The following is a 26,421-nucleotide window of genomic DNA, read 5'->3' as shown; positions in this document are numbered from 1 at the left end:
ACACCACAGGCTGTGGTACATGGTATCACAGTCTTGGGTTCATCCAAATTTTCCCCAGTATAAAGAAAAGGAAACAGAAAATGCAACTGTAAATATGATCAAGGGGAATCAAGTTGGGGCCAGAACATTTTCAGTGGAGGGGCTTCAGGTAGGAAACACACTCCCAGAGGACATCAGGTGCATCCAGAATCTGACTGTCTTTAGGGAACAGTGCAAAACTGTCCTCTTCAGAAAGGGCTTTTGGCCATAAGAATGACACACCATTGACACCCTCCCTAAATCCCTTCCAACTACCAATAAAAAAAAAAGGAAATCCATAAAAATCTATCCCCCAAACAGAAAACCAAACTACCCTATCCCCAGAGTTGTGACCGCAAAAGGGAGAAATGCCACAAATTCCGTGAAATTCACTAGGGACTTCAGTAGGTGGTATTGATTTTGGGTGGCAAGTGCCCTGATACTGCAGTGATGGGTGGTGGTGTACTTTTTCTGCTTGTTAGTTTAATCCCAAAAGTTTTCCATAATGGCTCAGTGTGGAAGAGGCTTTTGAGAATTCATAGCAGGCTAAAGCAAAACCTCTGATCCAAACCCTTGAGAATGTTGGGGTGCATGAGAGCCCCACTTTTAAACTTGGCATTATTTAGTAGCAAAAAACTCCACTGTGCCTCACAAATGTTGCTCATCCCGTGGAATGTTGCGTATTTCAGATTTAATGGCCCCTCACCTTTGCTGCTGAAAATTATTGTGATTGCAAATAAAGCAGCATGGAACTAAGGGTCCAGAGAGAGCTATTTATGCTACAGGAGGGAAGCCTGCATTTCAGGTTCCCTGCAATCATAAGGTTTTTTTTTTTGTGTGTCCCTCATTTTGGGTCTCTTCCACATGTTTGGACTTTGGCAGGTTGAGGGGTGTGCTGCCAGAATTATCTAGTGTCTGGCTTTTGCCTGCTTGGTGTGTGCACCATAGTCCCTCACACTCACACCAACAGTAGCCTTGTTGGTGCTAGTCATTGACTGAGACAATAGCTGATGTAAGTCAGTGTGGCAGAATCGGGCCCATTGTTGTTGCTAGCCCTGTACAAATATTAATCCATACAACACCCCTGTGAGATAGGTATTATTACCTTCCTTGTACAGCCTGGGGGAAACTGAGGCACAGAACTGTGACGAATTTAAAGTCCCAGGCCGCCCATTGAGTCATTGGCACAGCTGGGCTTAGACTTCACAAATTCTGAGCCCCCCTGCACACTCGACCACCCCCCAGCTCTTTTATTCATTAGAAACTGTGCGAGGCTGGTGCTTGCTTTATTTGCTGACCTACATCTCCTCAGCATTTGCTGACATGTTGCTTTGGCTCAGCTCTCCTGTGTCAGGGGGTTTCCTCTTACTGACAGGCAGTGACTCAGCGAGGGTGCATCAGGGAGTTGGTCATGTGACCCCATGGGCTGCTGCTGCCAGGTCATAGGAACATTTTCATTTTCCTTTTCTTTTCTTGCATGTAGCTGTTACATAAGTGCAATTTTTATTTCATTTCCTTTTTCCCAGCAGCGCTCTCAGGGTAATGGCTTTGTGTTTTAAAGGCTTATTTTCCAATTGCTAGAAGATTCTCCAAAAGCCTTAACACAGGCTGCAGTCCTATGGTGGACATGGGGAGCTTTCCCATAGTAAAGAGTGCGAGGAGGGCTTGCAAATTTGGCCCTGCATTTTTTACAGGACCCCCGACTCCCTGAGCCTGTTTCTCCAGTCCCTGCAGCACCTGTGACCATGCACAGGTGCAGAATGGATGTAAAATGCAAATCTGAATGGTAACCGTTCACACTCACTTCACACTGCTGTAAATGACTGCACAGGGTAGGTAACTAGGCCCCTTCAATCAATCTGAGGCCTTGTCTACATTCAAAACATATACCAGTTTAGTTAAACTGGATTAAAGTGCCATATGGACACTCTTATTTCAGCTAAAGCATGGGTTATTAGGGTTCCAGTTCAACAAGGCACTTAAACTTTAAGTATGGGTGTCGTCTGCTAGGCATATTCTTGTGTATCTTGCTGGACTGGGGCCTGTTACTATCCAAATTACTGCAGCAAGGTGTAAATTTTTAATGGTGAGAGTAATTAACTGTCGGAATGATTTTACCAAGGGTTGTGTTGGATTCTCCATCACAAACAATGTTTAATTGCCGATTGGATGTTTTGCTAAAGCGATGTGCTAGGAATTACCTGGGGGGAAGTCATGTGGTTTGTGGCATACAGAACGTCAGATTAGATGGTCACAATGGTCCCTTCTGGTCTTGGAATCTGGGAACTGGAGTGCCATTAATAATCTCAGTGCTATGGCTAGAAATAGTCCTAAAGTGCCAGAGATCATCAGGGGGGTAAGGAATTGCCTGCTTCAGGTGGTGCTGGTTGAAGGCAATGGCAGAAGGATCAGCTCTACAGGAGGGCTTTGCTATGAAAACAGAGGAGGTTTTAGTTGAGGCGGAAGGTTTACCAGTCACCTTCCAAGCTGTCTTTCTGGTTGAATGGCAGCATGCATATCTGTGACTCTCTCCCCTTTCATTGGCATCAGGATAGCCCTGGGTGTAATTGCTGGCATCCCTCTGACATAATTGCGGTAGGCCAACTTTTATACATGACCTCTTGCGGAGCCGGAGAACAATGGAGCTGAGCTACACAACTGAATGGAAAGAATTGGGTTGCTCTGGGTCACAGCAACCTGTAGTGACTTTTAGATACAAAGCGCTCTTGGCTTTTTCCTTTAAGCTTGGTTTAGGAACTGCTGTAGTGTGTGCATTGTTTTAAGGAACTGCTTTTCTTTTAAAAAAAAAAAAAGCACTGACGAGAGGCACTATACACACAACCCTGCTGATTGAATGTAGTTAACCAAAGAACAGCTATCAGTGTTGGGGAAGCTTGCACCACTGTTCTTTGTTAACATGCTTCACCTCTGCTTGTTGAAGACCCTCCAGCATGAGGAGGACTCAAGTCATAACAGCTCATTAAGGCCCGGATCCAGCAAAGCACTTAAGTACCTGAGTGGTGCCCTTGAAATCAATGGAACTGCCCCTGGGCTTAAAGCTAGGTATGTGCTTTGGGAGCCTCAGTCCTTTGAGGGAGACCAGTTATGAAGGCACTCTTTTGTGGTGTGTACTACAGCAGTAGAAGGGCACCTCCAAATTTATTTCTCAGAAACATCCACATAGCTAGCTGAGAATTACACCTCCCACTTCCTACTAACTGGATTGAATATGAACAGGCCACCTCGAGCAGTAGTTCTTTCCACAAACTTTTTGGTGGCCTCAGCGTTCGGCCACCAAATCTTGCTGGTGGCCACTATGACAATTTTCCCTAAAATAATTAATGTAGGAAAAACAAACAAATATGCACATACACAAGTCCAAATCATAGTAATTCATTTATGTAGGGTTTTTATTTGCACACTCAACAATAATAATGTACAGTTGTCTCTTCTCTTTACTGGACCTAAACAGAATAAAAACAGATAAGGGATTTTGCATGTTCTTGTCCTTTTTGGTTGGTTGGTTGTTTTTTTTTTGGTTGTGGCTTTTGGTTTTTTATAGACTTGCTAGCTAGTATGTCTTCTGCAGTGAAAAGGTGATATTCGTATATTTGTTAATATCACTTTTTCACAGGAGCAAACTTATTTAGCTCTGAGGCAGTGATGAGTGATAATTACAAACATACATATACCACTTTTCACCGCAGATTTACTCAGCCCTGGCAAGCTGGGGGACAAATTAAGCCCTGGATGGGGAGGTGGGCAGGGAGACAGTGGGGGCCAAGGCCGATGGGGTAGATGGGTGAGGGGCTGGAGGTAGGAGTGGGGGGTCAGGGGTGATGAGAGGGGGTGGCGAGCCCAGAGGCCGGGGAAACGGAGCTCTCTACTACATAGCCAAAACCCAGAGCCCCAAACCCCCTGGTCAGAGCCCATGGCTGGAGCCTGCCACCCGCCAACCTAGGTCTGAAGCCTGAGCCCCACCGCCCCCGGGAACGTGGGGAGCTCACACCAGTCGTCTGTTCCTCTGGTGCTTGTGGCTCCAAAGAGGGGCAGGGCCCAACCCCTCCTTGCAGCCCCAGGAGGCTGTGGCCACATTTGAGAAATGTGGACCTAGAGAACCCGTGCACTGTGTCAAAGCAGCAGTTCCTGAGCTGTCCTATCCGCCAAGGGCATAGTCCTAAATTCAGACATCTGCATGCTAACACTGAACATTCAGTTTCTTTATATGAATTAAATCAGTTCCTGCAAACATTTTTCTCCATCCTCGCACGTTCCTAGGGAAGAGAGAAAGAAATCGACTTGTGTGGGGGTTGTCCACATATTTCTATGTCCAGGGCCCTGGCTCACCATTTTATATTCATTTCGTTTGTGTTTCAGGTCAGCCTGAATGATTCTCACAATCAGATGGTTGTTCACTGGGCAGGAGAAAAGAGCAATGTGATTGTGGCCTTGGCTAGAGACAGCCTGGGGTTACTGAGGCCCAAGAAAAGCAATGTAAGTATGCGGATTTTTTATTATTATTACTAGAGAGAGAGAGAGAGAGGTACTTTTTTGTGAGATGACATGTTTTAATCTAATCTATTCTACCGGTTGGTAAGAGGGGGCCTTTCTGTTATATGCTTGAAAGACAATGGCCTATTCATCAGGACTTCAGGTGTAAGACCTATAGACTTTCTTGCCCCATAGATTCCCAGGGGCTAGGGCTAACTTAACCATGAACCTGCCCAGGCAGACAAATGGAGTCCTAGTGATCTGCATCATAGTGCTTGTAAAATTTCCTTTACTGTGTGCTGTTAATGGCAAGTAGGGGATAGGAAACTGAGATTTGACAAGTTTCCTGAATGTCTTTTCCCTTGGTGAGAGGGGGAAATCTGTCTCTCCTCAATGTATCACAACGTTCAGCTTCCAAAGCCCATTGTTCCTTCCAAGACGCCATATTTCCATACTAGATTCCAGTTCCTTGCCACCCCCTCCACACGCTGGACATCATGGCACCTGCTATCCCCAGGGCTTCCCCGAAAGACGTTCCATGCACTGTAATAGAAAAGCAGAGACATGAATGCACTATTTAGCCCTTCCTCTTATACTGGGCTGTGTTTATCTGGCTATCTTATAATCTTTGTGGTAGTACTCCTTACTTCACTGTATTCATCTGCCTGCTAGAAACCGTCCATTTCTGTTTCTGTGAATTTGTGCTGGAGAGAGGTGGCAGATTGATAGTCCCAGAAACTGTTTTGTGTGCGCGCGCGCTCACTCTCAAACAGTGCGGGCCTCACCAAACTGGTCTGTGCCAACGTGCTTTAACCCAACTCTGGAGGGCAAAGAAGGGAGTTCATTCTCCCTGCCTCATTAAAGCATTAGCCTCTCATCTCTGCCTGTCAAGAAGAGGGAGCAGTCCGCTAATTGTTGTGGCTGTTACTGTAAGGTGGACACCTGCTCAGAATGAACTAATCAGAAGCCCCTGCTGGTGCATTTCACACAGGCCAGCAAACGAGAATCGCAGGGTGATGACTTTTGGTTTATAGCAGCTCAGGCTTGATTCATACAGGTCCAGCAGGTACCACTGAAAATAAAAATAAAAGCCACCATTTACTAATTATAGCTTTTGGGCCAGATTCACCCCTGCCCTGCACCTTGTGTAGCCATGGCTTACACCTGCTTTCCATAGGTGTAAAACACTACCCCAGTCAAAGGAGTAGCACTTGACATTGATTTTGCATTGGCATAAATGACTGCCTAAGGTACAGGGCAGGGGTGACTGACTGCACTTCTGTGGTACCACTACACAGAATGGCAGATACCCCATTTCCGGTGATAAAGTCAATGACTGTGGCGATAAATGTTGAACGGCCCCCTCTCTAGAGAGGAAAAGTTCTATATCCCATTTCCAGGCACCTAGACAAGCCATTCCTCCTATCACTACAACAATGCACAAGTAATTGTAAGCTCTTTGGAGGCAGGGACTGTCTTTTTGTTCTGTATTTGTATAGCACCTAGCACAACAGGGTGCTGGTCCATGACTGCGGCTGCTAGATGCTGTGGTCATGCAAATAATAAATATTAATGCATGCACTGAAATATTCATGGCTGTTGGCTGGAGAGAGAGAGAGAAAGTAAGTAGATAGATAACTACTTGTCTGTTCTGCCAGCTAGACAGAAACAATTGCAACAGCTTGCTTAGGAAACTACTTCAGGTCTGTCTCAGTAGGATAAGGTGAGTAAGTAATATTTTTTGGTGGACCAACTTCTGTTGGTGAAAGAAACCAACTTTCAAGCTGCATGGAGCTCTTCTTTGGGCCCTCATAGCTTGAAAGCGTCTCTTTCACCAACAGAATTTGGTCCAATAAAAGATATCACCTCATACCCCTTTGTCTCAAATATCTTTGACCCAACAAGACTACAATAATACTACGAACAATATTGGCTTAGGCTTTTATTGCCTTGGCTTTTGGCACACAGCTGGTGCAGAGTGTGCAAATCTCATCATGTTATAGCCTCTCAGTCTTTCCCTTTGTGCATTACCCTGTGTATATTACCTTTGGTTTCCGACACTGTTGTTGCCAATAGAGAGGAGAGTGGACTCTGTCCCTTCTGTATCGTGTGTTTTTCCCCCATAGTTGCATAAAACTTGAAGAAGCCATTGTTCTCAAGAGAGGGGAAGGGACTGCCATCACGGAAATTAAACCTGTGTCTCCATAACAGCAGGAGCTTTTTCTTTTGCAGGTTTATGTGTCATATGACTATGGGAAGACCTTTAAAAAGATATCGGAGAAATTCAGCTTTGGTGCAGGGAACACCAGCAACGTGGCCATCTCACAGTTCTACCACAGCCCTGCTGACAACAAAAGGGTAAGAAATGAACAAGCAGAAATAAATAAGGCCTCCCCATCACACACAAGTTGTGCAGCTTTAATTATCCCAGTGGACAGGTGCTTTATGCTGGTACCTCTATTCCTGTGTATGAAGGGGAGTAAACTATTGGTGTATAAAGACCATTTTAGAGCAGTAGAACTGCATCCACACTAGGAGATGTGCCAGCATAATGATACTGGTAAAAATTCACACCCCTAACTAAAATAGTTACACCAGTACAAAAATCTAAATAGGCTACATAAATAAAGCTTCCCCTCTCCAGTTTTAAGACTCTTAAAAGCCCAGTACTGCCATGCCAGCTATAGTGAATCTTGTCCATTTGTATAGAATATTCTTTTTATTGTTCTCTTCCGCAGTGTCTGTCTGGACTTAGTCTGTGAACTGGAACAATACCTAATTCTTATGTAGCATTGGTAAACAGTAGATCTCAAAGTGGTTTACAAAGGAGTCAGTATCATTATCCCCATTTTACAGATAAAGAAACTGAGGCACAGAGCATTATAGTGATTTGCCCAAAGGAACCCAGCAGACCAGTGGGAATAGAATCAAGGTCTCAGTCCACCATGTTTTAGAATCCAGGTGTTTTGTCCACCAGGTCTCAATCCAGGTGTTTTAATGGGGCAAGCTTTCCCATATGTCAGGAAAGCACTCAGCAGATTGTATGTGCTTTTGCAAATAGAAGTAGTCTTTATACAATGTTCTTTGCTAGCTTTTTTTTTTATTATTAAAGGATTGGTTAGTGTTGCAGAAAGTAGCTCCAAAGTTTACAGCAGAGAGAAAACGTGTCTCTTGGGAGTTATAAATTGAATTTGATCAAGAAAATTGACTGTGTTCCTAGGGAAAAAAAAAGATGTACACCCAGTAATTGTAGTTTCTCTAGTAGGAACTTAGGCAGCTTTGTTATTATGTGCCATTTGTATAATTCTGTAGGAGCAAATTGTGCCCAGGGAGTGGGGGCAAGCCAAAAACAGGTTCCCACCTCCCACACCCCTCCTGCAGGGTTTAAAATATAAAGGCAAAAAGGCAGGCAGATAGGCAAACAAGACAGCCAAGCTCAATGCTTCCTGGAAAAGGTGGGGTTAATGGTTTCTTGAAGGTGGAGACAGGATGGTGAGGAAGAAGGCTTAGAGGCAAGAATGGTGAAGGAGACCTTAGGGTTCAACAGCTGTCCGAGCAACAACCGTTCTCAGTTTGTGGAAGGTGCTAAATGCAACAAACTGAAATTCCTCTGTGTTGGATGAGGGCCAGTCTACGGCATTGGTCCATGACCCCTTTTTGGCATGCAGCCTACTCTACCACCTACAGAATGGGTCCATGAAGCCTCTGTAGCACGTGGCCCCACTCCACAGGGCTTCTCTTGCATCCCACTCTTAAGTGGCGCACAAACCCAATAACCTTCAACGCTGAGCTGGAAAGCTAAAGGTGAAGTGGCTTAGTAATCAGTCAGCTTGACTTCACCCATCCCTAGTCTTATCTGCTGACAGACTGTCAACATCCCCATGGGGGAAAACTTCATATTTCCTCTGGGAAGTTACTCCATTGTGTGATTCCATTTAATTGTGCCCCAGTGACCGCAAGTCAAGTTTGCAAGTTAAAAAGATTCCTCCTTCCCCCCTCCCCCCCCCAACTTCCAGCCCTGAAAACTTACTCTGGGAGCAGAGAGTCAGGTTAGAACCTTCCTGGCTTGTATATCCCCTAAAGCCTCTGTGATATTTACATTGGGGACAAAACAGGACCCGAGCACAGGAACCAAGAAACAGAATGAGAACCTACATCACCAAGTTCTGCCTTCAGTTACACCTTTGCAATTCCCTTGTCTTCAGTGTAGTTGCACAGGTGTTCCTTGGCCCTGCAATTGAAACTTAGCTACCAGTCCTGATGATAGTGTTGGGGGGGGGGTGGACAGCAAAGTCTCCAGCTAGCTCTGCTAGAGTGGTCTTGATCCTGCTGTGCTTACAGGGGTAAAAAGCAGCAAGGCGCTTCTCTTTTCTTCCCTGAGCAGAACAGATGTTAGCGTGTTTCTTGTGCAGTAGCTAGGCCCCCAAGACAGTGCTCTTGCCTCTTCCAGGTGCTGTCTCTAGTGTAGGTAGTATCCTAGCCAACGTCCCAGGTGGCTTAGCTCCAGTTCTGCTAGAATGAGTATTGCAGATACAGGATGCATTCCACGGCAGATAGGTTTAGATGGTAAGCTCTCCTGCACTGCCTTTGTAGTCCATATTCCACTACTGATGATGGCTTCCTTGTCCTGTACTGTTTTATCATCTTCTGCTTATAATTCCCATTGGCTGACTGTTTTTGTTCCTGTTTCTCCTCTCCAGTACATCTTTGTGGATGCCTACACCCAGTACCTCTGGATCACCGTGGACTTCTGCAGCAATATCCAGGGCTTCTCTATTCCATTCAGAGCTGCAGATCTGCTGTTACACAGTAGGATCCCCAACCTTGTTTTGGGCTTAGATAGGTCTCATCCCAACAAACAGGTGAGGAGCTGCAGTCAGACGAGTGCCAAGTAATGCTGCTTCTGTTTCTTTTCCGAGTACCTAAACTGCTACATACATGTTGGGAGGTTTGCTGTGAGATGTGCTTGATTGAAGAGGTGCAGTGCACCTCTTCCCTTTTGCATATGGGGTTGAGAAGCATTTGACTCCAGTCATCTATCCAGCCATCATTTTGATAAGGCAACTATCCATGTATCCATCTTCCATCCTTACTCTGGCGTTTCAGTCAAACTGAGTAAGCAATAATACTTCAAGTGATGGGGTGCGTGTGCGCGCGCACATGCATGCCACATGTGGGATATGCATGCATACCCTGTGCCTGAGTCTGGAATGAGTGCATTTGTATGCATATTTATTTTACAAGCAGGGTCTGTTGGTCTGCCCATGTGCTATAGCTCTTATGTTCCGAATGGAGGGCATAAAAAGATGGTGCGGGCTGATGCCTCTCCAGTTTCACATTCATAAAATTCATGGGGGCTGTAAGAGACTCAGAAAATATCTGATAGAAGAGGCAATGAAGTCCCTATCAGATCACCCCTCACCCCCTGTAAATCAGTCTCAAACAGGCAGCGGCTCTCCGAGCACAAGCTAGGGAATGGAGGCTGAGGCTGTAAGCCTAAGGAGAAGGTTTCACAAGAGAGTATGGGGCACTCATAGGTGCAAGGACAAGCCATCTTTGTCTAAAGCTGCCCTGAAGAGAAAGGATCCCTCTCCAATCCCATCAAAGTCAGAAGAGCTGGCATGTACAGGCACCAAGAATTTTGGCCCAAGTAAATCTAGGCAAGAGAAGGAGGTGCACAAAGGGTATGCATCCAGCAGTTCCAATATGGACTCTGATGGTGAAGACTTGAAACAAACAGCTCCTGGTGTTCCGATCCACTTCTAGAGGTGATGTTTTACTGGTAACATGGCCGTGGAGGGAGCCGACTGCTACGGTGACCAGGGAATCTCTTGCATAATGACAGGTTTCAGAGTAGCAGCAGTGTTAGTCTGTATTCGCAGAAAGAAAAGCAGTACTTGTGGCACCTTAGAGACTAACAAATTTTAAAATTTAAATTTCAAAATTTTAAAATTTGTTAGTCTCTAAGGTGCCAGAAGTACTGCTTTTCTTTTCAGGGAATCTCTGGCTCCAGTGGTGCCACCAGTGGTCACTCCTCTTGCTCTAGGGCAGTCTGAGATATACATCTACCCAGAGGATGTCTTTGCTCTTCCCTCTCCTCATTCATCTCTATCAGGACCATCTCTTCCTGAGACAGGAAGAGACTTTCTTCCCTCCCACCTTTGAGGCGCAGCCATAGATAACGTTAGTTCCACTGGAGGTACAGGATCCAGATTTCTCTTGGGAAGAGTCACAGGCCCTGCAGAAGTCTCTGCAGCATCCAGCGGAGCTGGAATGGGACAGGAGCGCAAGATCAGCCTCTGACCAGACATGGTTGTCCAAGAGACAGGTGGTCTCCTATGCCATGGGGTCCTCCTCTGCCGATTGATCCATTCTACTGGCTATATTGGGGACCAGGGGAGCCCTACATTAGTTGCCCAGGATTGGTTCACGAGTCCTATTTGCTGTTGCCTGGCCATCCACAAACAGTCCTGTTTGAGTATTTGGAGGAGGAAGGTGAGCCAGATCTGACAGTTTCGTGAGCAACCTCGTAGTCTTTCCAGTGAGGCAGTAACTCCATCTTCTCCATCTCTACCGGGTGCCTTCAAGCAATATCAAGAGCTTATGTACAGGGTTATGGCAGAGCAACAGATTTTGCTTGAGGAAGTCCAGGAACCTCAGCAGAGTTTACTAGACATTCTTCAGTCTTGTGGTCCCAATCACGCAGCCCTCTACGTCAGCGAGGCCATCATGAACCAGCAAAGACAGTTTGTCGCACTTCTGCTTGTTCTGCTTCCACTCCCAAGAGGGACGAGAGCATATTCCATTGAAGGGGGTGGGGGGGAAAAAGTTTTTGTTCTCTCAACCACCACTGAACTCTTTGGTGGTTCAGGTGGCTTTAGAGCGGTCCAAGCAACACCACCCAAAGACTACTCCCTCTGATAAGAGATATGTGACTACTTCCTAGGGAGAAAGGTCTGCTCTTCTACCTCCCCCCAGTTCAGTTTATTGAATTATCAGGCCCTCTTGGCCAAACAGGATTTCATCAATTATACCAAGCTTATGAATGCAAGGACAAGCTCCCTGAAGAGGATAGAGTCTGCTTCCAGGCCTCAGTGGATGAGGGCAGATTGGCCTCCACAGTTCCCTCCAGGCCACGGTGGATGCAGCAGATACAGTGTCTAGGATGATGTCTGTGCCGTTATGAGAAGAGACTCATGGTTGCAGTCCTCGGTTTTCCCTAGAGGTGCAGGGTACCATCCAGAATCTGCCCTTGGTATAACCAGCCTGTTCCAGGAGAAGACAGATGAGTCTTTCCACTCCCTTAAAGACTCAAGGATGAAGTTTCACTCACTGGACATTTATATCCCATTCTCTAAAGAAAACATCATTGATGGGGTGTAGGGCACCTCCTCAGCCTTGTGTTAAATCGCCTACGTCCTCAGGAACCACCATACAAGAGACATGTTTATAGACGCAGGAACCCAGCCTCTGCAACATCCACCGCCACATCAAACTCTGACCCCCTAGTGAAGTTTCTTTTGATGGGATAGTCAAGACCCGCTCCCTTTATTGAAGCCTCTTCATTCCCCTCCTCAGATATTCAGAGGTCGTGTGGGACTACTGCTTGTTAATCTCCCACCTGTGGAATACACACTGGACCATCACTCAGAGAAGCAATGGAGTTTAGTAGCCTATAACTGGAAGTTCTTTGGGATGTGTTGTCCCTATTTGTATTCCACTACCTGCCTTCTGTCCTCTTTGCTGCAAATGGTTTGGACTGCAGTAGAAATGAGAAAGTGGCTGCATCACCTTTTATGTCCTTGATTGAGGGCATGAGGAGAGCTACAGCACATGTATGGGCCAAAAGACACCGCTTGTAAAAATATCCTGGATGAGGAAATTGAGGCACACGGAGAGCTTGAGACTCACCCAAGATCACACAGTGCATCAGGGACAAAGCCAGGGTGTGAACCCAGGAGTTCCGACTTTCTGGCTCATTCCTCAGGCACATTCTATAGCAATCTTACTTAATTTAAGAATGGTCATAGAGAGAAGGTGAACTAGAGCCCACTTCAAAGAAGAAGCGAGCCTTATTTATACTCTACCCTGGGAAGAAGCAGGGAGGCTAAGAAATACTAGGGTGTTGAATGTTCTGCAGGCTTTATGGTTGGCAGTGGCCAAATGTTGGTCTTGGAAAGTCACATATCAGTATCATGTGGGTTTGTGTTTTGATATCTCCTTGCTATAATTAGTAGACGATTTCTTCACCCAGGGTAGAGCACACAGAACATCCACTACTGTCCCAGCTCTACTTAGCCAGGACACTCCCTTTTAAATAGATAAATGCATTTTGCCTTGGGCAGCAAGGATAAAAGTGGTGGGGTTTTTTTTGGGGGGGGGGTGGTGGCAGAATCAACCTTCGACAGGCTCCCCTATGCCCCTTCCCTGCAGTCCTACTGATCCACTGACTGCATCATTAGTAACTCATGCCAGTTCGCTGCCCATAAAGTCAGCAATGACCTTTGGATCATTTACCATGGGCTGGCGGTTTTGCATTGCAAAGGTTTGCATTGCTGATGTTCGCAGTTGGCCTTGCACCGCAGGTTGCTGCTTTGGCGCAAATGGCTTCTTTTTGGGCTGGGGGTGGGTGGTAAAGCTTTTTAAATACTTGTGCATGCACTTTTTAAAGCTAGATCCTCCTCGCCTAAAACACAAATGAAAGTCTAGTGCTCTTTACAGTCCAGTCTTTAAGTTGCATACTAAGGGGCTGGATTCTGTGCTGCATCATCAGACAGACAGTACAGAAGGCACAACCCAGGCATAGGTTGGAGAAAGGTAAGCTTTATGCCACTTGTGTGTGTTGTCCTGATTCTGGGCTGCTGCTGGAATGTGTGAAGTGAGTCCTACAAAAAGATAGAGCAGCCCCCAAACCCCTCTAACTTAAAGCAGCCTCCTCGGGGTTACCACGTGCTCACAACCTGCATAGTGCTGAACTCAATAAACTACTCCTGCACTTACTCTCAGCCTGTCTACTCCTTTGCCTGACCTGCTCCTGCACCTTGGGAATTCACCCCCAGGACTTGGCAATTCATTTGCATACCCCGTACACAGCTGGAAGGATGTATAAGGCTCAGAATTGGCCTGTGTTTTTATTAGCTGCTGTCACTAGGCCAGCTGAGAATGCAGAGACAGGGTTGATCATGCGGTTTGATCAATTGTCCGAGTCAGAACTTTTGGGTTCTCATCCCTGTTTTGCAGCTGACTCATTGTGTGACTGGTTAGATCATATCACTGAACTCTAATTTACCTATTTGTAAGACAAATAATACTTTTCTTTGTAAGGGTCTACATGCATATTTGCAAAGCTTTTGGATATCTGCAGAAGAAGGGTGCCATGGAAGCAGAGTAATATTTTAGAGGATTAAATAAATGTGCCTTATCTCTGAAATGGCAAGGACCAAGACTAATGCTCACACATCACTTCTTTCAGGCACAATCAAACATCACCATTCTGCTAGATCAGTGAAAGGGCAATAACCAGTCCTTAGTCACTGTACTGCAGACTGTTACAGCCTTGTACTCTTAATTCTGAGCTAAAGAGCTTAATTCTCCGCTCTGAATGTGCTGAACTACATTGCTAATGGGTGGCAATGGTGCCTTTATAAGTCATGCTAGATTTATTTCAGAGTAGCAGCCGTGTTAGTCTGTATTTGCAAAAAAGAAAAGGAGTACTTGTGGCACCTTAGAGACTAACAAATTTATTTGAGTGTAAGGTTTCGTGAGCTACAGCTCACTTCATCGAATGCATCCAATGAAGTGAGCTGTAGCTCACGAAAGCTTATGCTCAAATACATTTGTAAGTCTAAGGTGCCACAAGTACTCCTTTTTTGCTAGATTTATTGGTGATCACTGCCTTTTGAAATCAAACTGTTACACTGAAAATTGGGTCTGCAATCTGGCTGGTTCCTTGCACAAACCAGCAAAAAATGTACTTCTTATGATTTAAGCGCCAACATGGTGGTTGATATTGTAATAGAAACAGAGCAAGACTGGCTCCGCCCCTGAGGTGTGTCACTTGCTATTGCTTTCACATTAGAAGTTATTCCTAATTCTGGTTAGCCTCCTGCAAGGACGTCTCTGCAGGCAGTAATATGGTATCTATCCAGGTTTTTGGGATTGCAGATTCACCTGAACCTGACATCTGGCTCCTATACATTTACAAGCAGATAATTGTTGCTTCTGGCAGCATTCTCTTGTAGAGTAGTAGTGCATGGAGCTGCTTTGAGTGAGAATCCAGGTCCCAAGTCAGCCCTGCTTATGTAGTGTATGATTTGGGGAGCAACAGAACAGACTTCCAGAATTTAGCCCTTTAGTTTTTAATCCAGCCTGGGCAATGATTTAGGCTCTAGTACAGGGGTGGGCAAACTTTTTGGCCTGAGGGCCACGGAAATTGTATGGTGGGCCATGAATGCTCATGAAATTGGGGTTGGAGTGCAGGGGGGAGGGCTCTGCCTGATGGTGTGGGCTCTGGGGATGTGTGATTTGGGGTGTAGGAGGGTGCTTCAGGCTGGGACCAAGGGGTTCAGAGGGCAGAAGGGGGAATCAGGGCTGGGGTGGGGGTGTGCATGTGAGGGCTCTGGCTGGGGGTGTGGGCTCTGGGGTGGGGCCAGAAGTGAGGAGTTCAGGGTGCAGGAGGGGGCTCCAGGCTGGGGCGTGGGGGGGATCAGAGCTGAGGCAGGGAGTTGGGGCACAGGAGGGGGTCAGGGGTCCAGGCACCAGGTGGCGCTTACCTCACGCAGCTCCTGGAAGCAGCGGCATGTCCCCACTCCAGCTCCGATCTGGAGGTGCGGCCAGGCGGCTCCACACGCTGCCCTGTTCACAGGCCTTGCCCCTGCAGCTCCCACTAGCTTCCAAACCTTGGCATGCGGAGAGGCCTCTGACCCCGCTCCTCGGCTGGAGTGCAGGAGCAGGGCAAGCCCCAGTCCTTGCTCTCCAGCGGGAGCTCAAGGGCCAGATTAAACCGGCTGGAGAGCTGGATGTGGCCCACGGGCCATAGTTTGCCCACCCCTGCTCTAGTGCCTAGAGTATCTGAGTCCCACCTGTGTCTGACATTTTGTATTGCAGCTCTGGCAATCTGACGATTTTGGGCAGACCTGGATAATGATTCAGGAACATGTGAAATCTTTTTCTTGGTATGTACTGGATCTTTGAGTCACTATCAAACCTTTCCCCCTTTATGTCCTCCCAGGCCTCCTTACTTCTCCCCCATCCTTTGCCAAGAACTCAGGCATAGAAGATGCTGGCAAGTATTGAGATACAGAACTCTATTCACCCCCAAAGTTAACCCCGTAATAAATGGCAATCAGATCACAGCAGTTTACCATGGAGATATGGGGCAGAAGCATGACAGAAGAAAGCTAATAGTACTTGGAGCTTCTCCAGCTTGACCCATATTATGCCCCCACAGCTTTCACAAGCTAAGGATTATGAAGCTGTGTTGGTATTTGGATAGAGTCTGTGAAGGAAAAACCAGCATATAGCTGGTGTTGGTGGGTCAGTAGGTTGTCCTGTCGGTAGGTTTTGACCCATGAGGCTAAGGGACATGGATTATCTTTTTCTTCCATGTTTGTACAGTACCTGGAATACTGATCTAGGACTGGAGCCCCTAAGCATTGTAGCAAAACATAATACTAAGAGGGACATTTAAAAACCATTTTTAAAACTTACTGTTCATTGAGTAGGGGTGTCTTGCCGCCCCCCCCCCCAAATCTAGCTCATGCAGTTATTCCCTGAACTCCTGCAGTTTCAGGTAGAGACTATTCTCCTTTGCTTCCTGTCCTAAATTGTTTTGTGCACTGTTAGACAGCTGCAGCAGAATATCAGACTCAAGATCTGTTGTGGGTCCGAGGGTCAGTTTTACTCTAATCATTAACTGCAATGAGAGTCTTTTGAATGAAAGATCTCAAGATTTAAACTCTTATTGACATAAATGGCACATGATCAGGCCTTAGAGCTAATGAAAGTCCCTGGATATCAAAACTACTTACATCTATTTCATGCCACCAATTTGCAGTGAAACTTGCACTAAGGGCCCAATTTCTGAATGGAAGGTGATTTTTTGCTGGTTCCTTGAGTGGTCACTAAAGAGATTTCAGAGTAGTAAACAAAAAATAGTACATGCTCTCCAGTTATCAGTTGCTCTTCCATTGTGATTACTTTTGTTGTTCAGTACAAGAAACCATCAGTTTCTAACTTGCAGGTTTTTTTACATTCTAGTGATAAGTAACTTGCCTTGATAAGTCTCTGAAACATGCACATGGGACTGAACCAAAACCATCTCTCTACATCTTGAATGTTATTAAATTTAATAAAATACTCCTCTTAACTTGTCTGGCAGTTGGGGAGAAAACGATTGACTTTCAGATGGATTATGAACAAACGAGGAAAAAAAACAAAACATTGCAATTTCCTTGGTTTTCAACCAGCTGTTGAAATTGGTCTTTTCAATACATCTTGATCAATTAAAAAATGCAGGGGGGAATGTCAGATATTTTTTGCAGTTGTACCCTTTATTTTGACCAGCTGTTCTGTGAGTGGTTTGAAAAATCCAAATCAGAATTTAGATCCAAATTTTGCACATAACCTCTTTATGAGGTGAGCCAAAACCCCAGATCTCATTATCCAGCTTCGGGGTGTTCAAAATTCTAATCCAGGTTTTGATGTTTGAACCCGTCTCTTGTTAAATGACTTGCTTATAAATACCTGGTGCTATCTTGATCGTGGTGTGAGCACAAAAAAATATATACCTGCTTTTTTTTTTGAATACAAGGGGCATTGACCCGTACGATAAGCTGAAGACAGTTTACATAGAACGACATGAGCCTACAGGGTCCTCAACTATAATTCGCAGCACAGATTTCTTTCAAACCAGGGAAAATAAAGAAATCATTCTAGAAGAGGTTGAAGACTTCCAGCTCAGGGACAAGTATCTGTTTGCCACAAAGACTGTGGTAAGTAGCATGTAAGAAAAATCACTGTGTAGGCTTATGCAATACATTGATCTGCTGGGTGAGCTTGGGCAAGTCACTTCACTGCGTTGGTTTCCCCTTCTGAACACAGGGATAGTGATACTGACCTACTTTGTAAAGCGCTTTGAGATCTATAGATGAAAAGCACTATATAAGGATCTAGGTATTATGATTATTTGAATCCCATCTAACACCCTCTGAAGTCAGTGGAAGGGCTCTGATTTCACAGAACTGAATTGGGCTCTGAACATGCAGTATAGTAACAGACAATGCTTAGCTAGTCAGGCTCCATTAATGACAGAACAAAAGTAAGGGAATATACTTCAAGCCTTGAGGCAAAGCATTAAAGATTGTGTAAGGTTATTGTCAGTTTGAGAAAGAAAAATTGGCTGGAGTTAGTGAGCTGACTTGATTGTCCTTTAGTGACTGGCGCTCAGCCTTGTGCTTTCTAAGAGAAATACAGCTTCTGACACCAGGGGTGAAAATTAAAAAACCCACAGCATATTAACAAACAGCACCCTGGACATGCCAGTCAGGACTTCTGCTGAGAGCTGACACACATTCAAATGAATCGTCTAGAGAGATGATTAGAGCATTTAGTAGGTCTAAAACTTTGCCTACTGCTGCATCAAAGTACTTTGAGATGTTTTATTGAGCCCACTGTAAAAGCACCACCATGCTGCATGGATAAATACAGGAGTCCAGTCTCCAGGGCTGTTCATCTGGTATCTTACCGTAGCATACATGAACAAGAATGGCTAAATGGCTCTTTGGAAAGGCATGGTCTAAAATGACCAGATAAAGAAAAATGCTGACACTTGGCCTAACAATTTGCAGTGCAGGATTAATAGGAGCCCTGCTTGGAACAGCAGTATTTTTATAGATTTATTTGATTTTAGTGAGTTAGGCAGAACTAGGTCAGGCTGCAAAGGGCTGGAATTCTGGCAGGAAAGAACTAAACGCTTATAAGTAAAGGGAAGGCAGAATTACGATAATGGGGTGGAGCTAAGAAAAGAGGATATATACCTGCAATAATTTAGTTAGGACGTTTCAAATAGATTAAGGCCACTAAATTGACAGACTTCAAAATTATTCTAATGTGATATGAAAAGCTTTATTCCCCCCCCCCCAGAACACCACATGATGTTTTTATCCTAACACTATCAAGACTTTTTAACAAGTCAGCCCCTAGCCACTTCTCTGTGGTTCCCCCAAATGTTTAAGGCTTCTGTGGATTCTGCAGCATTAAGTCACAAGCCTACACTGGAGCAGGAGTAATGTTTACCTTTAGCCATGTGAATGCTCAACAGATAAAAGCATGTCTGAAGAGAATGGTTTGAAGGACACTTTAAATTGCTAAAAGTTAAGTCCTACAAAAACTGAACCCTCAACTTTTTGAATATATTGAGCTGGCACTGGGCCTATTCCAAAGCAGGATCAGGCCCTGCATCATATGGGAGAATTAAGATATTCTTTCTTGCTTTGTCAATGGGAGCTGCATGCTTTTTAGTGCTAAATTAACCCAAATAGGAAGCAGACATTGCTAATTTGTACTCCTGTCTTGTTCTGTGAGATACAGGCCTTTGTCCCCCACATCTTCCTTATATTGCCCCCATTATCTTAGTATCTAAGCTCCTCAATCTTTAATGCATTTTTTCTCACAACAATCCTTTGAGGGAGGGTAGTGCTATTATCCCTATTTTACAGCTGGGAAGCTAAGGCATGGAGAGTCTAAATGACTTGACCACAGACATACCATGAGTCTGTGGTGGAGCAGGGAATTGAACCTGAACCCCAGACCAGTGCCTCAATCATTGGATCAGTCTTCCTTACTGCTGTCAAAGTGGCATGAGATCAGTCCCCAGCACTGCAGATTTGGGGAAGAGAGGTTTTCAGGATGTCCCTCTGCCTGTTCCCCTTGGCAATGCAGTTATAACAATCTGAGCACTTTTGAGTAACAGAAGAAAATTTGCTATTTTTAAATATCTAACTTGGGAGCATGAAGTTTAGCAGCATCGCCAATCCTAAATGTTCAAAATTCCCAAGTCAGGCCCCAAAAAAATCATGAGATTTTTAACAATGTAATAAAATTTAATTTTCTTTTTTGTTTGCCTGCTGGATTTTTAGCCTTTAGGATTCACTTGGGTTACATTTTCAATTTTTCCTCTGCAACCATAAGGATTAGTAAAAACAAGTCAAGTCTCACATAATCCCATGACTCCTGGAGCTTGGGCTTTAAGTCAAACAATTACTATTGTGAGAATTGCAATAAAGTTGGGTGAGTGGGCAACACTGAGTTAGGCACCTAAATCCATATTTAGACATTGTAACCGGGGCTCAGCATTATGAGCAGGGCCACCCTCATTTGCTCACTGTGGGGTTGATACACCTCATCACACAGTTATCAGGATTCTCTGTTGAGTCAATCATGATCCAGGGGCCCAGGACTCCTTGCGGGACTGAGCAAGCTATCAGTCTGCAGCCCCTCAGCCTCCTGGCTGAGGCAAATAAAAGTAGTTTGGGGTAGGGGAGGGGAGAGTCTGACCTTCTGTGCAGGGCAGAGTGAGCAATCAGTCTAAATCAGGAGCCCCCAGTAGCCATGCCTAGTGGTAAATGCTGGGGGAGGGGAACCCAGGCCCACCCTAGGCCACTGGGTTCTGACCCAGGGCCCGATGAAGACAGTAAACTCCACATTAAGGGTTCAAGCATCAGCTCCTAATACATTCCCTGGGTCACTTCCTACCATAAAGCCCATCTCAGGCATCTCCTGGGCTAGCAGTGACTCAGCATGCCAGTCTCTGTGGTCAGCCAGTCATGCACAGCATAATCCAGCTCCATAGTCCCAACAACCTGGGAAGTCAATAGTTCCTCTCCAGGCACCTGCAACATATGTCCTTTTCCCTCCTCCATTAGCCCCAACTGAGCTGGGCTGCCTCCTTTTATCTGTCCCCTCCACCTGGAGCATGTGCAGCAGGGGCAAAGGGTGTGGTCTCCTAGGCCCACAGTGATTGGTCAGCTTCTGTTTGCTCAGTGGGGGTTTGGTACATCTGATTACAGGCACCTTCATTGCCTGGGTCCTGAGCACCCTTGACTCCTATTGATTTCAGTGGGAATTGTGGGTTTTCAGCAACTCAGAAAATTAGGCCACTTATTTTGGAGCCTAGATACAGATTTAGGTGCCTAACTTAGACATCCCATGTATGGAAATTTTGGCCATGATTTTTATAAATGTGATACTCATCCCTAAAACAGTAAACATCAACATTAAAGTATTGAGGCTAACCTGCAAAAGGCATACATAAAAACAGACATGTTAATTTCATGCAGTCTGGTTGGAAGAACTATGGGAGGAAAACATCAGCCTTTGAAAACCTGGCTAATCGGTTGAAAGGTGGGGTTGTTTCCAACTTCCGAAAGAGTGCTCAGGACAATGAAGAATCTAAAGACTTAATGCTGTGCATTTGAAAGGGGTCTCATTCTCCTTTCTCAAAAGGACAGAAATCCCCAACAGGTTCAAGCTAGTTTTCTAGCCATATAGCCAATCTTTGGGATTTCCAAGGCTCCTGTCTCCTTAGTTAGCACTGACAATATATGGGGCAAATAGATGAATAAATTGCAGAGAGGTTGCTATGTTACCAATAATAATATCTCATGTACTGGTATAAGGGGGCATACAGTTTTCAGGTTTCACAATCACAGGGAACAGTTAAGCCATTTTAATGTTTGTGGTATCCTAGTACCTCAGGATCCCATCCAAACTCGCCATCAAGTAATTGTGTTGTGGTTTTTTGGAGAGTGGGTAAGGTACTTGCTTGCCTTTTGTACTGTTGAGTTTGTTAATTTGTATCTGGTCTGTCTTTAACTTGTTCTCTATGGAATTATGAATTTAGGAATAAAAAAAGATTCCTATCGTTTTTCCCCCCTCTTCACAGCATTTATTGGGCAGCCAGCAGCAAACTTCAGTCCAGCTCTGGGTTTCCTTCAACCGCAGGCCAATGCGAGCTGCGCAGTTTGTAACCAGACATCCAGTTAAGGTAAAATGGAGTCGATTTATGGCATCTACTTATTCCTCCTTCAGCCAAAGGCACCTTAGGATCCAAATAGCATTTTTTACTTGTTAACTAGTAACTACATTAGCTAGATGGGTAGCAAAAGTACCCTTATTCTATACTTAGTTCAAAACAGTTTGGCCGTCTCATGTTTGGAATGGAATGGAAGCAAAGTGTTACAATGATCCTGCTGTTTACACAGGATTAACTTTACCTGTGTGCGTGATGCCTATGGATATAAATGGGGCTACAGACAAGAGTAAAATCACTCGTGCATACGTGTTTGCAGGATCGAGCCTGATAGAGTCGATATAAATAGTTCTGACCATTTTTTTTAGGCATAGATTTTTAAATTAGTGTCATCTAGAGGGGAATGGCCTCTGGATTCTAAATACTGACAGCATTGCTGTGTCCCAGAAAATCATTGTCGGTAGGGGGGGCCTTCTCTCCCCTCATGCAAGGGCCTGCCACAATAATCCGGGCCAGTGTGGGGACTGCTCCCCGCTAGCACTTTGCAAAAGGACGGTGCAGCGTACACGTGTTCCCCTTGGGAGGGGGGAACTGGGGGGAAGGATTGTGCCTCCTGAATGTGTGCGTATGCTCAGTGTGGGCCAGTGCTTTTGAAAGAACAGTCTGGTCTGGATTGTTTCACGCTCTGCCATGCAGAAGGGGCACAATGGATCAATCGGGTTCAAACCCCGAGATGGTCTGGCACCGCTGATTCTGCCGCTTCCCAAAGCAGGAGCTCACAGACAAGTGCCCTGCTGCCTTTGTGGTATTTGCTGAGGAGTATGCCCAGGGGCACATTCCGTGCTCGAGGCGCTGACAGCCTTGTTCAGATCCAAACAGAAATGGGCCAGACAGAGATACGGCTTGGCGAACCAATGTGAGCAGGATGAATTTTAAGTATGCTGCCACGCTAATAATCTTTGTTGGACTTCTTTGTGGACAGACTGTGCTTGGAGGAGGGTTTTGGTGGAGGGGGAGAGCGGGAGAGAGAGATGACACGTGCAAGAAGCATAGGGGAGAAATTTGTTTGCCAAGTAGAAAAGCTGTTTTTGGTGGAGGGAGGAGGATTTATTTTTAGGCATCTAAGGGGAAACGACAAACAATGGAGGATGGGAAAACCTCCCAGCGTGTATCTATGTAAGTGATGGCTAGGCTGAGTGAATTAATGTCATTAACCCCTCCGCCTGACCCCCCACTAAGGAATACTACATTGCGGATGCATCTGAGGACCAGGTGTTCGTGTGTGTCAGCCACAGTAACAACAGCACCAACCTCTACATCTCAGAAGCAGAAGGCCTGAAGTTTTCTCTGTCTTTAGAAAATGTGCTGTACTACAGCCCTGGAGGTGCGGGCAGTGATACCCTGGTCAGGTAAGGAGGGCTGGGCTGGCTTGATGGGACTCCCGGGCTAGGTGGCTTAAGGAACTCAAGATGAGAGAGGATGCAACAGTGGGTAGCAGGTAATGAGCATTTAACCTCACAACTCCCTAAAAGGTAGGCATTATGCTCATTTTACAGAGGAGGTGGAGTTGTTAAGTGGTTCATCCAAGATGACAGAAGAAGTTAGTAGTAGAGCTGGGATTAGGTCTCAGGAGTTCTGGGCTCCCGCTCCTATGTTTAGACCAGGTCCTTAGGTGTAACTCCATTGATAGGTGCCGACTTCCACTCGAGCCGATGGGTGCTCGACCCCCCTTCTGCCCCCTGCCCTGATTCCACCCTTCCCCTGGCCCGACCCCATTCCAACCCCTTCCCCAAAGTCCCCGTCCCAACTCCGCCCCCTCCCCGCACCTATTCCAACTCTTTCCCCAAATCCCCAACCCTGCCCCGCCTCCTCCCCTGAGCGCACCACATTCCCGCTCCTCCCCGCTCCCTCCCAGGGCTTGCTACGCAGCCCGGCTGTAAGCACTGGGAGGTAGGCGGAGGAGCGGGGACGTGGCGCGCTCAGGGGAGGAGGTGGAGGAGGAGGTGAGGTGGGACGGGGGGCGGGGAGGGGAGCTTGGCTGCCAGTGGGTACAGAGCACCCATTAATTTTTCCCCGTGGGTGCTCCAGCCCCGGAGCACCCATGCCGTTGGTGCCTATGACTCCATTGTGTTAATGGCATAAGACTAGCGTGAGCGAGCAGAGCATTACTCCCTCTCTCAGTCTGAAGAACCTACACTGTGAGGAAGGTACAGAGAGGTTGAGGCTTCTTTTTACTGGGGGCTTTGAGGTGACTCAGTAGAAGCATTTGATGAAAGGGCTCAGTATAGTTGACAGAGGTAAATTAGTCACTCTCGCTCAGTAAATTGGCTTTCCATGCTTTGTTTGATCTGATTATTTCTCTGAGGAGAGAGGTCCCTCATGTTGAACACACCTGCGCGTTCTCCCCCAGAATCCCAGGGCTTATTGCAGTTAACCAAATGACCCACTCGTGTGTGCCGTTGCAGGTATTTTGCCAACGAGCCTTTTGCAGACTTCCACCGGGTCGAGGGTGTGAGAGGAGTGTACATCGCCACCCTGATAAACGGCTCGTTTAGCGAAGAGAACATGAGGTCTGTCATCACCTTTGACAAAGGTGGAACCTGGGAATTCCTGCAGGCTCCAGCGTATACAGGTTATGGAGAAAAAATAGATTGTGAGGTAACAATGAGCAAAACCTGGTGTTTGCGGGAGGGAGGGACCATTTTTAACCTTGTTTCCCCTTTGAAGAACTGTTGGGTCAATCATTAACCGTTTGCTCCCTTGGAAGGATCAGTGCAAGAATAAAAAGGAAAAGAAAGGTGACAAAAATGAAAATGTAATCTGATTTATGAAATACCCAGTCATCAGTCCCCGTGGTACAGACTGTGGTTGAATGATCATTTTAAAGGGAATTAGATTACAAACAGGAAGGGTGGAGACCAGACTTAAGCACCCTACAGTACTAAAAGTGTCTGAGGATCTTGGGAGACAGGACCTTGGTTTGATGTTGCGGTCAGAACGATGGCACCTCCAACAGCCCCCAGCATCATCCTGGAGCACTGGGTCAGTACTGGGGCTAGAGCCTTTCCACTCATGTCCCTAGCCGGCTGGTTACAGGAGGCCGATGTTAGCCTTGATTGTTGATGAGGCTCCTGTGTGTCTATTGTAAAGAAAGGAAATGCCTGTTACAACGGAGTCGGTTGAAAGGATCTGAGGTGGTACCAGTTTGAAGACATTGTAGGTGTACTCCCGGCCCTGTTGAAGTCAGTGACAAAACTTCCATTGACGTCAGTAGGGCCAGGATTCCACCTGTTGTCTCAATATCAAATCACACAGATGCTAAAAATGTAGGGCTCGATGTCGCTTAGCGTGGGGTAAGAGGGTTTAAGGAGTGCCCTGTCTTTGTGAATCCCGCATATGAATGGATGTACTCTGTCTTTGGAGAGCTCAAGCCGCCTTCACTGCCAAGTCTAGCCCCCCCAGTTGGGGGCCAGGCACAAGAACCTGGCATGGGGAAGTGGCTTGATGCACTGAACAAGCATGACATATTTAAAAGGCCTCCTCATTGTGAAAGTCTCTTAAACATGAAGCAGATTAGACTGGACAATAGAACACTTTCTGTGTGTCTGTTAGTGGCTTTTTGATTACAGTGCTGGGAGTTTTTTTCCCTTGTGTTCTTCGAGATTTTTCTTCTTCCAAATGTAGCTTTTAATTAATGTTTTGAAGGTCACAGTTTTTCTAGGCTTTGTAAAGATTACATTGGAGGCCCCTTTTATTTTTTTTATTATTCAGAAGAAATAAATGATATGTTTAGTTACATTTTGCAGGGCACTGAAAAAACCCAGAACACATCCCCTGTAAAAGGAATTTCATCGTAAGAGTTGACTATAGGCAGATTTTACATCATACAGTCTTATTGGTTTTTGGCTTTTCTATGGTGGTGTCTTTGTAGTATCTGAGCACCTCACGTAGACCTGTGAATTTATCCTCACAACACTCCTGGGAGGTAGGGAAGCATTCTTCTTCTTCTTGATGGGGAAACTGAGGCTCGGAGGTTTGTGATGTTAGTTCCTGGGGGAGTTCATTGCACAGTCTTGGGCCACCTCTCTCTGCTGTATAGACAAGCTTTACCCTTATTGAAGAGATTTCCATTTTGCCAGAGGAGTAAAAATTTCCACGGTGGTCTTCATACTGGATCCTTAATGGGTCTTTTAGATATCCTGGGCCCAGGCCATTGGATGCCTTGAAGGACCAAGACCATGAACTTGATTTGATATTTTGTGGGAGCTCAGTGTAGGGAGTGGAGGGCAGGTGTGATGTGCTTGTGATACCTTGAGGTGACACGCTGCAGCGGACTGTACCAAGTGGAGTTTCTTAAACGCTGAAGGCTTTATGCGCAGATATATCACATTGCTGTAGTACAGCTGAGAGGTGACCAAGGTTTCTTCTCTACCTTAGGGGGGTGTTGGAAGATTGAATTTACAAAGGTTTGGGAAGCATTTTGAGATGCTCACATAGGATCATGGCACATGAAATGCATTTTGCACTAGCAAGTGGCATAGTGTGTTTTTTCTGTTCCAGTTTTCAAAGGGCTGCTCTCTTCATCTGGCCCAGCGACTGAGTCAGCTGCTTAACTTCCAGTTGCGTAGGATGCCCATTCTCTCCAAAGAATCTGCTCCAGGACTCATCATTGCCACAGGTATATTTTTCTCAAGTGCTTGATCCTGTGAGTACTGTCCGCAGTTCCTGTTGACTTGCAGGCGTTCAGCACATTGCGGGTCGGAGCCATTGCATCTATTAAAAACACGTTACAAAAAAATCAATTAAAATATGAATTTTGCAATCCTTTGTCCTCAGCACTCCTCCTATAATTATTACTGCATATAAATTTCACCACCCTATTT

General features: G+C 45.7%; 1 protein-coding gene and 3 long non-coding RNA genes across 7 annotated transcripts in view; 1 reads left to right on the top strand and 3 right to left on the bottom strand.

Moving 5' to 3' along the window:
* The window catches only part of SORL1 (sortilin related receptor 1), a 101,357-nt gene that overhangs the window by 12,039 nt on the left and 62,897 nt on the right, over nt 1-26,421 (top strand). For all 3 annotated transcript variants that reach the window (XM_038380420.2, XM_038380421.2, XM_043500806.1), the window contains exons 2-10: nt 4,396-4,512; nt 6,742-6,867; nt 9,210-9,371; nt 15,616-15,683; nt 17,321-17,501; nt 21,452-21,553; nt 22,778-22,947; nt 24,004-24,196; nt 26,099-26,216. In XM_038380420.2, coding sequence (XP_038236348.1) covers nt 4,396-4,512; nt 6,742-6,867; nt 9,210-9,371; nt 15,616-15,683; nt 17,321-17,501; nt 21,452-21,553; nt 22,778-22,947; nt 24,004-24,196; nt 26,099-26,216 — 1,237 coding nt within the window. The remainder of the gene's footprint in view (nt 1-4,395; nt 4,513-6,741; nt 6,868-9,209; nt 9,372-15,615; nt 15,684-17,320; nt 17,502-21,451; nt 21,554-22,777; nt 22,948-24,003; nt 24,197-26,098; nt 26,217-26,421) is intronic.
* Nucleotides 2,799-6,748, bottom strand: LOC119846598. Its single transcript, XR_005289913.2, has 2 exons — nt 6,555-6,748; nt 2,799-5,052 (listed from the first exon to the last, which is right to left on the bottom strand). It is a non-coding gene; the product is annotated as an uncharacterized LOC119846598 (long non-coding RNA).
* On the bottom strand, nt 13,821-20,432 carry LOC122457192. 2 transcript variants are annotated; one of them, XR_006276598.1, is made up of 4 exons: nt 20,263-20,432; nt 19,276-19,386; nt 16,539-16,631; nt 13,821-13,867 (listed from the first exon to the last, which is right to left on the bottom strand). It is a non-coding gene; the product is annotated as an uncharacterized LOC122457192 (long non-coding RNA). The 2 variants fall into 2 exon arrangements; XR_006276597.1 differs by lacking the exon at nt 16,539-16,631 and having other exon boundaries at nt 13,823-13,867; nt 20,263-20,415.
* Nucleotides 25,498-26,421, bottom strand: part of LOC119846599 — a 204,894-nt gene continuing 203,970 nt past the window's right edge. The window contains exon 3 of the long non-coding RNA XR_006276594.1: nt 25,498-26,311. This is a non-coding gene — a long non-coding RNA (uncharacterized LOC119846599). The remainder of the gene's footprint in view (nt 26,312-26,421) is intronic.

This window comes from Dermochelys coriacea, chromosome 22 (assembly GCF_009764565.3).
Source record: "Dermochelys coriacea isolate rDerCor1 chromosome 22, rDerCor1.pri.v4, whole genome shotgun sequence".
In the NCBI taxonomy this organism is placed as follows: Eukaryota; Metazoa; Chordata; order Testudines; family Dermochelyidae; genus Dermochelys; species Dermochelys coriacea.
The sequence above is the reverse complement of the archived record's forward strand: the minus strand, read 5'-3'. Positions and strand labels throughout refer to the sequence as shown.